Source organism: Bos indicus x Bos taurus, chromosome 14 (assembly GCF_003369695.1).
Source record: "Bos indicus x Bos taurus breed Angus x Brahman F1 hybrid chromosome 14, Bos_hybrid_MaternalHap_v2.0, whole genome shotgun sequence".
In the NCBI taxonomy this organism is placed as follows: Eukaryota; Metazoa; Chordata; class Mammalia; order Artiodactyla; family Bovidae; genus Bos; species Bos indicus x Bos taurus.
This window is the reverse complement of record NC_040089.1, coordinates 920,410-933,856: the sequence shown is the minus strand read 5'-3', so window position 1 is coordinate 933,856 and position 13,447 is coordinate 920,410. Positions and strand designations below refer to the sequence as shown.

General features: G+C 61.8%; 1 protein-coding gene across 6 annotated transcripts; it reads right to left on the bottom strand.

The window, feature by feature from the left end:
• Positions 1-74: 74 nt before the first annotated feature.
• Positions 75-12,499, bottom strand: PUF60 (poly(U) binding splicing factor 60). 6 transcript variants are annotated; one of them, XM_027560499.1, is made up of 12 exons: positions 12,274-12,499; positions 7,541-7,636; positions 5,270-5,365; positions 5,069-5,158; positions 4,165-4,215; positions 2,047-2,208; positions 1,884-1,976; positions 1,565-1,778; positions 1,285-1,475; positions 1,016-1,151; positions 592-827; positions 75-513 (listed from the first exon to the last, which is right to left on the bottom strand). In XM_027560499.1, exons 1-12 carry the CDS (start codon positions 12,295-12,297, stop codon positions 214-216), a joined length of 1,689 nt encoding a protein of 562 aa, XP_027416300.1. In that variant the 5' UTR covers positions 12,298-12,499; the 3' UTR covers positions 75-213. The 6 variants fall into 6 exon arrangements, with proteins under 6 accessions (XP_027416300.1, XP_027416294.1, XP_027416295.1 ...); XM_027560493.1 differs by having other exon boundaries at positions 7,541-7,633; positions 12,274-12,390; XM_027560494.1 differs by lacking the exon at positions 4,165-4,215 and having other exon boundaries at positions 12,274-12,496.
• Positions 12,500-13,447: the final 948 nt, after the last annotated feature.

Sequence of the window (13,447 nt, the reverse complement as noted above, 5' to 3'; positions counted from 1 at the left end):
CTGCGCTGCCTGGGTGCTCGCCCTGCCCCGCACCCGCACCCCCGCCCCGGGAGCCAATAAGCACAAGACTACTGTCAGACAGGGACAGTCAGGGCCAGCAGCACCTGCACCTTTATCCACAGGCTGGGCGGCCGGGCCGAGATACCATTGAATCACTCTATAAAACCCAGAGCAAACAAGGAGAAAGTGCGAGTCCGGGGAACGGGGCCGAGGTCATGCAGAGAGGTCACTGTTATCAAAACGCTCCTGGTCATACACTTCAGCCACCACCTTGCGGCCAGCAAACCAGCGCCCATTGAGGGCCTGGATGGCCTTGTGAGTCTCAGAGGCTACGGAAAACTCCACAAAAATCTTGACAATGATCTCCGCGTCCTCTTCCTCGCCCTGCTTCTCTTGGTAGATGATGACACGGTTGACAGCACCAAACTTGCCACACTCCTCAGTCACCTCCCCTTCCAGGTCATCGTCGATGTCCTTGGGGTCCACCATATTACGCAGAACCATCACTGTGGACTGTGGGGGGGACAGCTGAGAGCTGTGGCTGGCTGGACCGCCCCGCCCCGCCCCGCCCCACCGGCCCCGGTGGCCCACCTCCTGCTTGCGGAGGAGCTTCTGCATCACCATGTGGCGGGCGCTGCTTCCTGAGATGCTCATGTGCTCCTGCTCACTCAGCATCTCCGGCCGCTCCGACTCGGGAAACAGCTCCTCCTCCTCCTTCTCCTTCTTAGGCTCCAGGAGACCAAGTGTCGGAGGGCTGGCCAGGATGGGATTCACCACACCAACAGAGGGGATGGTGACCGGAATGGGAGGCCGAGCCGGTGTCACACCTGCAGCAAACCCACAGAGTCAGCAGTCACTCCCCCCACCTCCCTCCATTCCCAGGAAGGAGCATGGCTGAACTGCCCTGGGGCGCAGGGGGCCCAGGGGGCGAAGAAGCTCGTTAAGGACAGCTGAAGGCATCAGGCCCAGAAGAGCAGCAGTGGAAGAAGGGAAACCTTGACCCACCCAGGCTCACCTGTGATGACTCCTGGGGCCTGGGCAGCCATGACGGCCTGGGGTAGAGCCCCCAGGGGCTGGGCCAGAGTCAGTGCAGGGGACACCAGTCCAGGAGTGGCTAGGGTACCCAGTACTGCTGCTCCAGCCACTGCTTCCTGCAACCAAGAAGGCCACCATGCTTAGTTCTGGATCTGGGTGCCTCCACTCAAGACCATCAAAGGGCCAGTCCCCACAGGACCAGTGGTCCCAGTGCCCACTACTGAACCACACAATGGCACCAATCCTTACCTGAGCTGTAATCTTGGCTGTGGCTGCAGCTGCGGCCACGGCAGCAGCCGGCGGGAGGCCTCCAGGTGTGGCCGGTGTAAGCAGGGGCATAGGGGGTGTGACAGCCTTGCCCACCCGCAAGTACTGGCCCCCCAGGTCAAAAAGGTTCATGGAAGACACAGCATCCTGGGACGATTGGGCTTTCTCATATTCTGCAGAGCAGGAGCGCAGTGAGGGCCAGCCTTGGGCCTGGGGTGTGGGGAGAAGGGGCTTCACCCCACCCCCACCTTCCCAAACTCACCAATGAAGCCATAGCCCTTGTGTTTGCCAGTCGTGGGGTCCCGAGCCAGTGTGCAGGATTTGATCTTGCCAAAGGCCTCAAACACACTCTTGATGTCATCATCCGAGAGGTCCTGGTGCACGGAAGCCACGTAGATGCGGTTGAAGGCTCGCGCCTCCTCGGCCAGCTGGTCTATGATGGGCTGAGCCTGCCCTATGTTGCTGGGTCTGCCCACCTGGGGTAGAGACAGGAGACAAAGAGCCCCCAGTCAGTCTAGGCTGGCTGTCTGGACACAGAACACGCTGCACACTGGCCCCAAGGTCCCCTCCCCAGCCCTCACCTTGATGTTCCTGCCTCCCAGCATCACGGAATTCATCTGCTCCAAGGCCAGCTGGGCGGCTTCTGGAACCTCATACTCCACAAACGCAAAGCCCTGGACATAGGAACGTGCAGTTAGGCCAGGAGAGCGCAGGGCTGGGGCGAGGTGGCAGACGGACCCTCACCTTGTGCTTCATGGTGACGGAGTCCCAGGACATGTCGATGCTCTTGATAGGCCCAAAGGGGGCGAACGCCTGGCGGATGGTGTCCTCCCCTAGCTCGTAGTAGATGGAGCCCACGTAGACCCGGCACATGATGGCCAGTGCCCGCTGCCGCTGAGCCGCCATCTGGAGCAGGAACAAGGGGAGACAGAGCCACTGGCCTGTGAGGGGTGGCGAGACGCTGGGCAGCCCCTTCCCCTCCTGGCCCACCCCTCCCCCTCCTGCTCCGCTGTGGGGAGGGCTCCCCACGCGGTGGTGTGGTGCAGGATCCGCCCCTGCAGTCAGGGTGGCAGGGGTCGGCAAGACCCCAGCCCAGGAAGGAAAGTCAGGCCTGAAGGCAGGAAACAAACACACCCTGGCCCACCCAGGTCCCGGGCAGACTGACAGCACAGCTGACAGCTGGTCGGAAGGCAGGGCTGCAAGCCCTCCACTCTGGGGCCGGGCACCTGGGCGGGCTGGGAGGTCCTCTCAGGGTCCTGGCCATGCACTCAGATAGAGAGGGAAGGGGGAGCCGCCAGGCTGCAGGGACGCTGGTGTGAGGCAAGAGAGGGGGCAAAGACGGGGCAGCTACTGCCCAGAAGAGACCCCAGGGAGGAGGTAAGGAGCCCAGTCAGGGACTCCCCGGAGAGAAGACTGGCAGCACCGCTCGCGCAGCCCCAGCGCCTTGAACCCTCATAGAAAGGGCTGCTGGTCCCTGGGAGCCTCACGAGGGAGCGGAGCCACCGAGAGGAGACGCCCCGGGGTCCGTGCGGGCGGGCGCCACCGCCTCCATGCTGGGGCCCCCAGTCGCTCGAGGAGACACTCCCACCCGGCCACCTCAGATGACAGGCCTCACGGGCAGTGCCCCAGAGCCACTTGCCATGGGGCACTGGGGGGAGACCACAGGCCCAGGGCAGGCCAAGGAGATGGGCCCTGGCTCCAGCCCCTCAGCGGGGGACCCCCACACCCTCCTGAGATTCCCCATAACCAGAGGCCAGCTTCTTTTTTCAGATATGCCAACTGGTCTAGGCCAACTGCCAACTGGCCAGGCCCCCACATCCTGCCAAGAGGAGCCTAAAAATAAGGCTCATGGCCCCCAGACAGGACCCCCTCCTCAAACTGCTCCCAACAAAGAGGCCACAGGTTTCCTGTCGAGATCAAGGACTGTCCCCCCCCAACACTTATGTCCCCTCTTGCGCCAGTTGCCCCAGATGTGAGACCAGCTGCCCCTGGGGTCAAAGTTCTCCAGGATAGGAGCATGTCTCCTCTTCAGTGTGGGCTCCCCAACAGTGGGGGTGCCCAGAGCCCCCTGCCTGACCTGCTCCCACAGACAGACGCTCCCTAGAGAGGACACGGGGTCTGTCTGGCCCGAGGACAGGACCACGTGTCCCCTGTGAGAACTCAGGCTCAGGGATGGCCCCTGGCAAGGCCATGTTTCCCCCTCAGACTTCCAGGGGGGGCCTGGCCTCCTCCTCAGCCTGCCTCTGGGGGCGGGAGGGGCATCTCCTCCCCACATTCCTCTGCTGACAGCAGCCGGGGCCACAGCCACCACCTGCTCCCTGCCCGCGTGGACTCCGCCCCTTGCTGACAGCCAGGGTGCGGCCCAATCCTGCTCCTTCCCTCTCTCCTTCACGTGGGTCCCCCCAGCCCCCACCCCCTCCCCCCGTCCCCCCTCCAGGGTTTGATGGGGCCGTGAGTTAAGACCCTTCTCTCCTCGGGCGCCTGACCCCAGCCAGGAGCCCGAGCAGCCTGGTGCCCGGCGGAGCTGGAGGCCTGGTGGCACACCCGATGTGTGCAGGCGGCACGGGTGCGGGGGGCCTGGCGCGGGCAGCTGCCCTCCTGGCCGGCTGCCCTCCGCAGTTACCTGGCCGGTTAGTTTTAAGGCGGGCCCTCAGAGCAGATGCAGGCCTCCCCAGGGGCGGTCCCGGGGTGGGTGCCCCCCACACCACTGGCCCCGCCGCGCCTGGCGCTCTGCTGCGCGCGTCCTGAGCTGGCGGGCAGGGCCAGCCACGGGGAGCAAGGTCCCCAGCACATGGGCGCACTGCCCCCCTCTAGCCCTGACTAAGGACATGAGCCCCGGAAGAAGTGAGCATGTCTATTGACCGATTGCAAAGGTGAGAGAGGATCTCCAAAGCCCATTGTCACTGCTGCCATCTGAAAGACAGTAAAGACAGAGTTCAGTCTGTTGGAGCCGAGCAGTCTCCGCTCTCGTCACACCTCACGCAGACAGCGGCAAGGCCCGGAGTCCCCGCCCTGCCAGGAGGCCCGCCTGCCTTCCCACACTGCCGGGCATCTGGCCGGCCACCGGCACCTGCCCAGGGGGGCCTCAGAGCCCCAGGTGCCCCGCCCCGCAGCCTGGCCGGCAGGGGCAAGAAGGAAGGGGGAGGAGCAGGAGGAGGAGGAGGAGGGGGAGGGAGGGGAGGAGCGGACGGAGCACAGTCAAGAGCCAGGCACCCCTGGCAGCGTGAACGTTTTGCGGGCTGGGTGGGGTGCAGGAGGCTCGAGGCCCAGGCCTGTCGGCTTCACCCTGTCCTCTTCCCCCATGGCCACGGCTGCCTCTGGCCATAAGCCTAGAGCAGGGCCCTGGGGAGGCGTCCCCAGCCTGTCCTCTCAATCCTGGGCCCCGAGCCGCTGGACTGGACTCACTGCAGGGGTGGGGGCCTGACCGCTTTTATCCGAGGCCGTGGGGGTGGGGAGAAACGCCCCTCGGGGCTACACCATCAGCCTCGCAGCTGGGCACATGGTGGGGGTGACCCAAGGCCACAATCTGAAGTCCGAGAAGAGGAGCCTACTGGGGAAGGGCAGGGGCGCAGGGCTACAGAAGAGGGTTGGCAGGGGCCGTGGGCTCTCAATAGGTGGGTAGGGCTGGGCCACTTGTGCCTTAGGGAGGAACCCAGGGGTCCCAAGGAGTCCTTGAGAAACGGAGCACCACAACACCTCGCGGGGATGGCCGCAGGCACGAGAGTAGGAGAGCGGCGGCGGGGTGGCGGGCGGGAGGGTGGCTCACCTGCAGGTTGGTAAGCTGCTGCTGCTGGTGGGCGATGGTCTGTTTCACCAGCACGCTCTTGATGCTCTGCTCCATGGCGTACTTCTTGGCCTGTGAGAGAAGGCAGTGAGGAGCACTGGGGGGCCCGCCTGTGGGGAGATGGGCCTTCCTCCGCCCCCGAAGGCGTCCCCTGCCGCGGAGCCCCAGGAGGGACGCGCTCACCTTCTGGAGGGCCTCCTGCTGCTCGGGCGTCAAGGGAGGCAGTCCCAGCTTCGCGGCTGTGCCCTGCCCGTTCTCCATCTTGATGGAGTCTGTCCCCTGCAGACGGGAGCAGGGAGATGGCTGAGAGCAAGTCCCCGACGGCCCTCCCATGGCCCCAGGCCCACCCCGCCCTCTGCCCGACCACTGCGCGTTGCCTGCAGCTCAGCCCGTCCCCAGGGACAGACTGTCTCCCGCCTGGGGCGGACATGGGTCCAACAGCCCAGTGGCTGTCCCAGACCTGTCTCCTCCAGGAGACACTGGTAAGACACACACCAAAACAGACAGGCACGTTGGGGCCCTTGGCCCACCCAGAGCAGCTGCAGGACCCAGGCCCCTCTGGAGTCACCAAGACAAGCAATGAGCAGTCAGAGGAGCCCAGCCCTCATGGCAAGCGCGACCCCAGAACCTCAGGCTCAAGTTGCATAGGAGAGCTGGCTGGCACTGGCCTCCCAGACAAGGGGAGGGCCAGGACTCTGAATGTTCTGGGATGCCCCGCTCTTGGGCTGCCTGGCACCCAGGCCCCCAACATCATCTCACAGCCACAGACTCGGCTTCCCTGCTCAGGACCAGTTCTAGGGACCACTCAAAAGAGCAAGTCTGGGAGGCGCCACCCTCCCAGCACAGCTGCAGGCAGTGCCCCACCCCCAGCCCCGCACACCATCTGGAGACCTGGACTCGCTCTCCCAGCCCGCCTCACCAAACTTCTCCCTGGGCCATGCTTAGCACCCTGGCAAGAGAAGCCAGAAACAGGCCCACCGTAAGGGAACAGAAACGGACACCCGCCAACACACTGGGCGAGTACAGGAACGAGGAGATGCTCTGACGTGGCAGGCCCAGCCGGCTGCGGGCCAGGGCGGGTGCTACGAGGAGTACGGGTATGCCCTCTGCTGAAAGGCATTTCTAAGCTGCTGGCAGGGGAAGGACACAGCCGCGGGAGTGGCAGGAGCGTGTGTGCGGGGGCTCGGAGCACACCTGCCCAGTCACCAGGCGCTGGGTGGCTAGCAACCGTCCGGACTGGGGATTCTCCAACCCCAGCATGAAGCCTCGGGAGGACAGCAGGGACGAGAGGCAGGCCCCCAGCACAGGAGTGACGGGCAACCACAGAGAGAGGCACAAAGGCGGCAGGAAGGGGCTGGCAACCCAGACCCCAAGAAGCACCCTCCTGACCAGCTGCAGTGCTAGGTTTCTAGCACAGGGTCAAAGGGCGGGAAGCCCTGGCAGCCCCTCCTCTGGCAGTGCAGTGTGGCTCCTGCATGGCGGTCCTCTTGGCCTGCCCGCAGGCCCCGAGCCCAGTTCTCCTCAGTGGGAAAAGAGGACAAGGGCCTGGGCCACGGCTCCAGAGCAGGCCGTCACCATGGTGATCAATGCCAGCCCCTCTCAGCCCCTCAGAAACTTCTCAATCTCCTCTTTGTCTTGAGAAACAAAAAGCCCTTCTCCTACCAACCAATGGCTGGCTACATAGCCAGCCAGGATCAGGAAGGGCTGGCTAGAGGGACACCCTGGCCCCCCTGCCCATCAGCTTCAGCCCCCATAGCTTCCCAGGATCCAGGCTGCATACCACAGCCCTCCCCAGGCAAGCTGGGCACCCGGCCCCAACAGCCCACAGGCCACTCTGCTGAGAGGCCCTGCCCAGTCCTCTGGAGGCAGGCACTGCCATGCAGAAGCATAAAGAACCTTCTTATCCAAAGACAGCAAGGTCCAGCCCTCCACCCCCACCCCACAGGTCTGGCGATCAGCACTGGCTGAGACCCTCCAGGCCAACCCTGAAGTCGAGGCCCCAGACCTGCGCTCTGACCTGCAGAGGGGTTGGCGTTCATGTTTTACTTAGAGATCTGAAGGGAAACTCTATTTCTGGCTCTTAACACCACCCTGCACATTCTGAATGACACGTCCACCCTCCTGTATGACACCAGCAGTGAAAGGCACGCACCGCCCGAGGTTCGGGCCCACCTGACCACAGCCACCATCTGCCCGGGACGTGAAGACATGTGAGGCGAGGACGCCAAGTGGATGCAGAGGGGAGGCGGCTGGAGCCAGGAGGGAGGCTGGGTGGCAAGGGGGCAGGGCAGGGTCTCTGCCCAGAAGGCAGAGTCCCCGGGGCTCCTCCCGCTCCCACCCCCCAGCCAGGTCTCTCTGGGGCCAGGGACGCGCAGGCAGGCAGGCGGGCAGGCGGGCGGGCGGGCAGGCAGGCGGGCGGGCGGGCCTGAGGGCAAGAACGCTTAAGGGCAGTACCTGTGGAGGTTTCCATTTGTCTCCCGCTGCCACCACTGCCGCCGCCGCCGCCGCTGCTGCCGGCTCGGACCCCCCTCCTTGCTGGCCATTGACCTGCTGCAGGCAGGAAGGAGACGGTGTGACAACATTCGCAGACCCAGCCGCCCGGGCCCTCGCTTGTCTTCCCTGGTTAAGAGCTGGACTCTGCGAGGACCAGCAAGGAGCCAGTCAGAGCTCTGACCTGGCCCCGGGGCTTCCTGCAGCTGCCCCTCCACGCCTCACCCTGCCCGCTCCGCTCCTCCAGCACACCTGCCGCTGCCCAGGGCCCAGGCCCAAAGGGCTGGCCAGGAAAAACCAGAGCAGAGGCTGGGGCAGCCCCAGGCTGGCAGTAAGTCCTCAGAAAGAGACAGTGTGGCGAGCTGAGCTGTGCTCCTGCACCCCGCTCAACAAAAGGCACTCGCTCCTGGGTCAAGAGCAGCCCTCTGGCCACACAGGAAAAGACGACCGGGACGACCGGGACCACAGGTGGCCCTCTCCCCTTGAGGCAGACAGAGGCACCTCGCTAGCAGCCTGCACACACGCTGGGCCAGCCCACACCTCAGGCTCAGTTCCAAGGCCCCTCCTGAAGATGGCTCTGACTGGCAGGCCGGGCAGCGGGGCTGCCTCTGTAGGCTCCCCTATGCCCCCACCCCCTGCACACTGTTCAGGGCTGTCTAACTCAGGGCAGGTGAGAGTTTGGCCACATCTCGAGGAGCCAAAGAGCACTTGGTGTGAAGCCAGCCCAACGGCCGAAGGTGGGCAACACCATGGAAGTCAGGGTCTTGGTGGAAGGCCTGAGACCTCCCCACCATCTCACAAGTCACAGAGCAGGAACCCACGCCCAACTCACGCGGAAGACCCACACACATCTAGGACGACAGCCTAGGGCGAGAGCCCTGCCCATCCTCAAGGCACCAAGCACAAAGCCAAAGAAACGCTGGGCTGACCTGGCCAGAGCGTGTCTTAGGCACTCCAGCCTCAAAGGGAAGACAGCAGCACAAGCCTGACTGCACTAGAGATGTGACCAGTGGGTGTGGAAGCTGTGGCCCACCCAGCGCTGCTCCTTCCCTGGAACCCCTCTGAAATTGGATCACTGCTGTGAGCCATGAAACCATGCTCCAGTGAGAGACAAAGGAAAGGGGGGCCCTTCTGATAGAGGTGCTACCCAGTGGGTGCTTGGCATCTGGGGAGAGGGTCTGGCTTTGCTCCAAGTGCCCTGGCAGCCCCCAGAACACACCAGAGCAGAGGCTGCCTTGCAAAACCCCAACAAGAGGTAACTTCAGGTCTGGGCATGTAATCCAACCTCTTGACCCCTGTGAATTAGATCAACTTGAAGGCACATGTATAGATGATTTCCTACTCACCCAAGTAAGTGCAGCAGCCAACAGGAACTAGGACAGTGCTGAGACCAGAGATGGCTCAGAAGAGGCTTTGCAGGGAAATTCAGTCCACCCAGGACTCACAAAGGACAGCCGACCCCAGGGAATTCACGGCAGAAACAACGTCCCCAGTCCCACAGAGCCTAGGGCTCTTTTCTAAGCAGATGCTAAGAAAGCTTAGAGGAAACTGCCCTTCATCATTACAGCTAGTCTTACGCTATCCTCCAGCCGTGACTACAGCAGGCCACAGTCACAAAGCACCCCAGCAGCAGGCAGCAGTGCCTCGAGGGGTGCAAACTCCCTCTGGTGGGTGTGTGTGGGGTGGGGGAGCGTGTGTGCAGTGTGGGGGTGTACACGGTGTGTGTGGTGGGGTGGGGTGCAGTGCAGCCCCAAGATTCTGGGGCCCAAACCCCTGCACTGCCACTAATCAATAGCCCAGGGCAAAAGAATCATTTCCATTAGAAAACCAGAAAAATCAAGTAATTACTTAACACCTCCAGGCTTCAGGCTCGTTAGGCCTGTCTCCTGGGGCAGGCAGGAAGATTCAGCGAGTGGCCAACTCTGGCCAACTCCATATACAATACGTAAGGCAATTCCTGCACATGGCCAGCGATCCACAGGTTTCAGTCATTTTTTTTTTTTTTTGTATTATTACAACATCCAGAGTCAAGTCCCCACAGTAGGACTCGTGCAGGACACTGCCTCCCATCTGGTCAGTACCCTTCACGTGGCGCCCTGCTATCCACAGTGTGGGCAGGTTCTGTGCGGGGCACTGTGGATGCACGAAAAGCAAGACAACAGACATGCTAGCCAGCCCCGACATGAGGTTATTTCTGTAGCACAAGCCCTAAGGAGAAAACCAAGCACAGGGCTGGAGAGAGGGAGTGTGAGGGCCCCAAGGCCACAGCAGCAGAGACAGCTTCTCGGTGAGGTGACAGGCAGGCTGGGACCCACAGGAGAAAAACAAGCACCTTCACCTCTGGGAAGGTGAGGGAGTCCAGTGCTTTTGCCAGATGGAACTCCTAGGACAATGGTCCCAAGTAGGAGTGAGCCCAGGTGTCAGAGGAAGGGCCCGTGGCCTGTTTCTGCAGTGACCAGGCGGAAGGCACACAAAAGTTAGAAGAGGCTCTTCTGTATCTTCCTGGGTTCTTCCCCCCGAGATCACTGTCCGCCAAGTCCAGCGCCACTCACCCCACCTCCCGCAAGAGCCAAAGCCACAGCTTAGGGCAGCAAACCAGCACTCCTCAGCAGGCACAAACCAGAAGACGGAGAAGAAGCTTTTGCTATGCCCCTGCAGCACTGCAGGGAACCGGTGCCTCTTCTAGAAACCTATTCATTCGAAAGGTTAGAGGAGGAATGTGTTAGGCCACAGACTGGACCTCATTCCCACAAGCTGATAAGGTAAGTCTGGGCCTTTACAGTTTGTATATGCATGTTAACATACATTCATTAAACTTCTGTGGAGAAGGAAATGGCAACCCACTCCAGTATTCTTGCCTAGAGAATCCTGTGGACAGAGCCCAGAGGGCTGCTGTCCATAGGGTCGCACAGAGTCGGACATGACTGAAGCAACTTAGCATGCATGCGTGCAGTGGAGAAAGAAATGGCAACCCATTCCAGTATTCTTGTCTGGAGAATCCCAGGAACAGAGGAGCCTGGTGGGCTGCCGTCTGTGGGGTCCCACAGAATCAGACACGACTAAAGTGACTTAGCAGCAGCAGCATCAACCTCCTGAAGAGGATTCAGATGGGCAGTGAAGACCCTTGTTGAAAAGCCCAGCTCCCAAGGTTCAGACCCAGTGCACACACCCACCCCCACTGTGACACCACCAGGTCTGGCCCTGTGCCACAGCTGAGCTGGGCGCCCCTGAGCAAGGCTGGGGTGTAGTGCTGATGCAGGTCTGGGGGTGCTCGGGGACACGAGGCCTCCACTCTCACTGGTCTCTGCTCCTTCTACACCTCCCCAGGAGTTTTGGTCCTTGTCTTCAAGCCTCCCTCTCCATCATCTTAAAACTCTGGTGACTTAGACAGTCACCCAGGCCTCCACCTTCACCTCTCTTCTCTCTAATGCCCCTGTCACAAAGGTGGTTGCTCCTGTGGCTTCAGCAGGAAGCAGGATATGGCACAAAGAAATCAGTGAAGTTAGCCAGATCTGAGAATCACACAGCGGGGCCCCCCTCATAGCCTGGGGCCGCTTTCTCACTGGGAGTCAGCTTTGCCCCAGTGAGGCAGGTTCGCCCCTTCTGTGGCCATCAGAGCCTGAGGGATGCAGTCTAAGTACGCCCGCTGACTCTCAGATCTCCCCCATCAGTCCAACCTCCAGCCACACGCTTCTCACATAAACCCCATCCATTAGACTGAGCTGGGGAGGGGTAGGTAAATAAAGGGATGAAGTTCTCTGTGAGGGTCCGTGAGGGGACTCAGTGGCACAAGTCTGGGAGGAGGAAGAGTGAAGAGAGACTTCCCCAAGGAAGTGCTGTGTGAGAAGAGGCTGTCCATCTCTGCTTAGCGCTCCATGTGGCTGAGCACTAAGCAAGGCAGGAGAGATGCCTGCACGCGCCCTAACACCTCAGGCACCTTGAGTGGAAACTGGTCTCCAGGGCCCAGCAGACGGCGGAACAGGGCAAGACTGTCTTTCGTTCCCTACTGCTCCCCCAAGCCCTCGCACAGCGCTTGGGACAATGTGACTGCTCAGGATACGTGCAATGAGAGATGTAATGAGAGGCCTCGTCTTCCCTTCCTGAGTAGGGGTTGCAGGACGGAATCCCTGCTGGCTGGAGACCTCTTCTCCGCTGGACATCAGCAAAGAGCCCATTCACAGCTGTGTACTCAAGAAGCGAAGGCCTCCCTCTTCACCAGGCCCGATCCCGTCCTACAGGCCCGCCCTGTGGCCCCTACACGATGGAGGGGGAGACGCCACGGTTCCACGGTGCTCCGCCTTCAAGTCGGGGATACAGGCTCACAACGTGGGCAGAGGGGAACGACTACCGTCTGGCCCCGCCCGACCGCACCACGAAGAGACCCGGCTCGCCACACGGCACGAGCCCCCCTCACCCCCCCGTCAATCCCAGCCGCACCGCAGGTCACAGCCGCGCCAGGTGCTCCCGCGCCGGCTGCCGGAAGTTGCAGTCTGCGGGCCGGAAGCTGCGGCCGCAGGCCGGCCCCCCTCCCCTCGCGCCCGCCCCGCCCCCGCCTCGCGCGACCGAAGGCCGTAGAAGCTCGCGCTGGGCTCCGGAGCGGCCGCTACGTCCCCGAGGGACCCTCGGCGCCCTGGCCGGGCCAACAATCTGCTCCCGCGGTCTGAGCGGCGGCCCGCGGTCACGGGGGTCTCACTTACTAGCGCTATGGTCGCCGTCGCCATCTTGTTCCCGTCGCGGCCGCCGCGCGCGCCACACGCTTCGGTTCCTTCCGCGGTCTCGCGCGATCTAGGCGCCGGCGGAGGCGCTCTCAAGAGAACGGAACTCTCGCGATTAAAGGCCCTTTCCCCAGCGACGTGGAAGGAAAAAGGAACGCGCTTCCGGTGCGGGGAGGAACAGTTAACGCTCCGGGAAGGGCGCGCGGAAGGGGCGGGGGCGCGCGCGGCCGCCCCGCCTCCGCTCGCCGCTAGCACCGCCCTCCGCCGGCCTGTTAGCGTCCTAGGTCGCCCCTCCCCTCGCCTCTCGCGGCCTCTTTCCCTTCGCTGCTCGGTGTCTCTGTCTCCTTTGCAGGAAAACCCTGAGGCCGGGCACAGACGGCCGGATTCTCTCTAGAGCTGCGGTTGAAAACTGCAACCAAGAATCGCCTTTTTTCGGACTCAGATTTCGAAATGCCTCTTTGCATCGTATCTCTGAATGCGCCTACCAATGCATGGTGTGTTCCCTGTTACGGTCCCATTTTCTCTTTCCAAAACTGATAGCGTCCTAGAGCCACCGACGTAACAGTCTGTGGAACTGCAACCCAAGAGACAGGCTTCCGAACCAATCCCCTGGGAAGGGTATGCACTCAGTCCTCTTAGTTCTGAACTATAAAGTTCCAGGTGTCCATGCCTGGCGTTGAGCTGCCCTGGACGTTTATTGCATGCCACACCCAGTCCCAAGACCCTCACTCAGTGAAGCTCAGGCCCTGACGTTGTCAGCTTAGCAACTTTAGCCTGCCTGAGGTAGCAAAGTGTCTTCCCCAAGGAGGCAGGTCTCCTCTCAACCCTGGGAGATTTAATGTGAAATACAGACACCCTGTTTAAACACGACAATATTTTACTCATTTACCTTTCCTCTAAAATGATAAGAAAGAGTGCTTTGTTCAGTCATGTCCAACTCTTGGACCCTATGGACTGTAGTCCACCAGGCTCCTGTGTCCATGGGATTCTTAAGGCAAGCATACTGGAGTGGGTTGCCATTTCCTACTCCAGGGGATCTTCCCAACCCAGGTATCGAACTCATATCTCGTGTCTCCTGCATTAGCAGGCAGATTCTTTACCCCTAGCACCACCTGGGAAGGTTGCACCACCTTTATAAAGCCAGAAACCCCCAAAG

What these genes read in the sequence shown, in the direction of transcription:
- PUF60 (XM_027560499.1), bottom strand. Translation starts at nt 12,297, where the DNA reads ATGGCGACGGCGACCATAGCGCTA. An exon ending in CGACGGCGACCATAGCGCTA is followed by an intron (nt 7,637 to 12,273) that starts GTAAGTGAGACC and finishes TCCTGCCTGCAG; the next exon opens with CAGGTCAATGGCCAGCAAGG. An exon ending in ACAAATGGAAACCTCCACAG is followed by an intron (nt 5,366 to 7,540) that starts GTACTGCCCTTA and finishes TCCCGTCTGCAG; the next exon opens with GGGACAGACTCCATCAAGAT.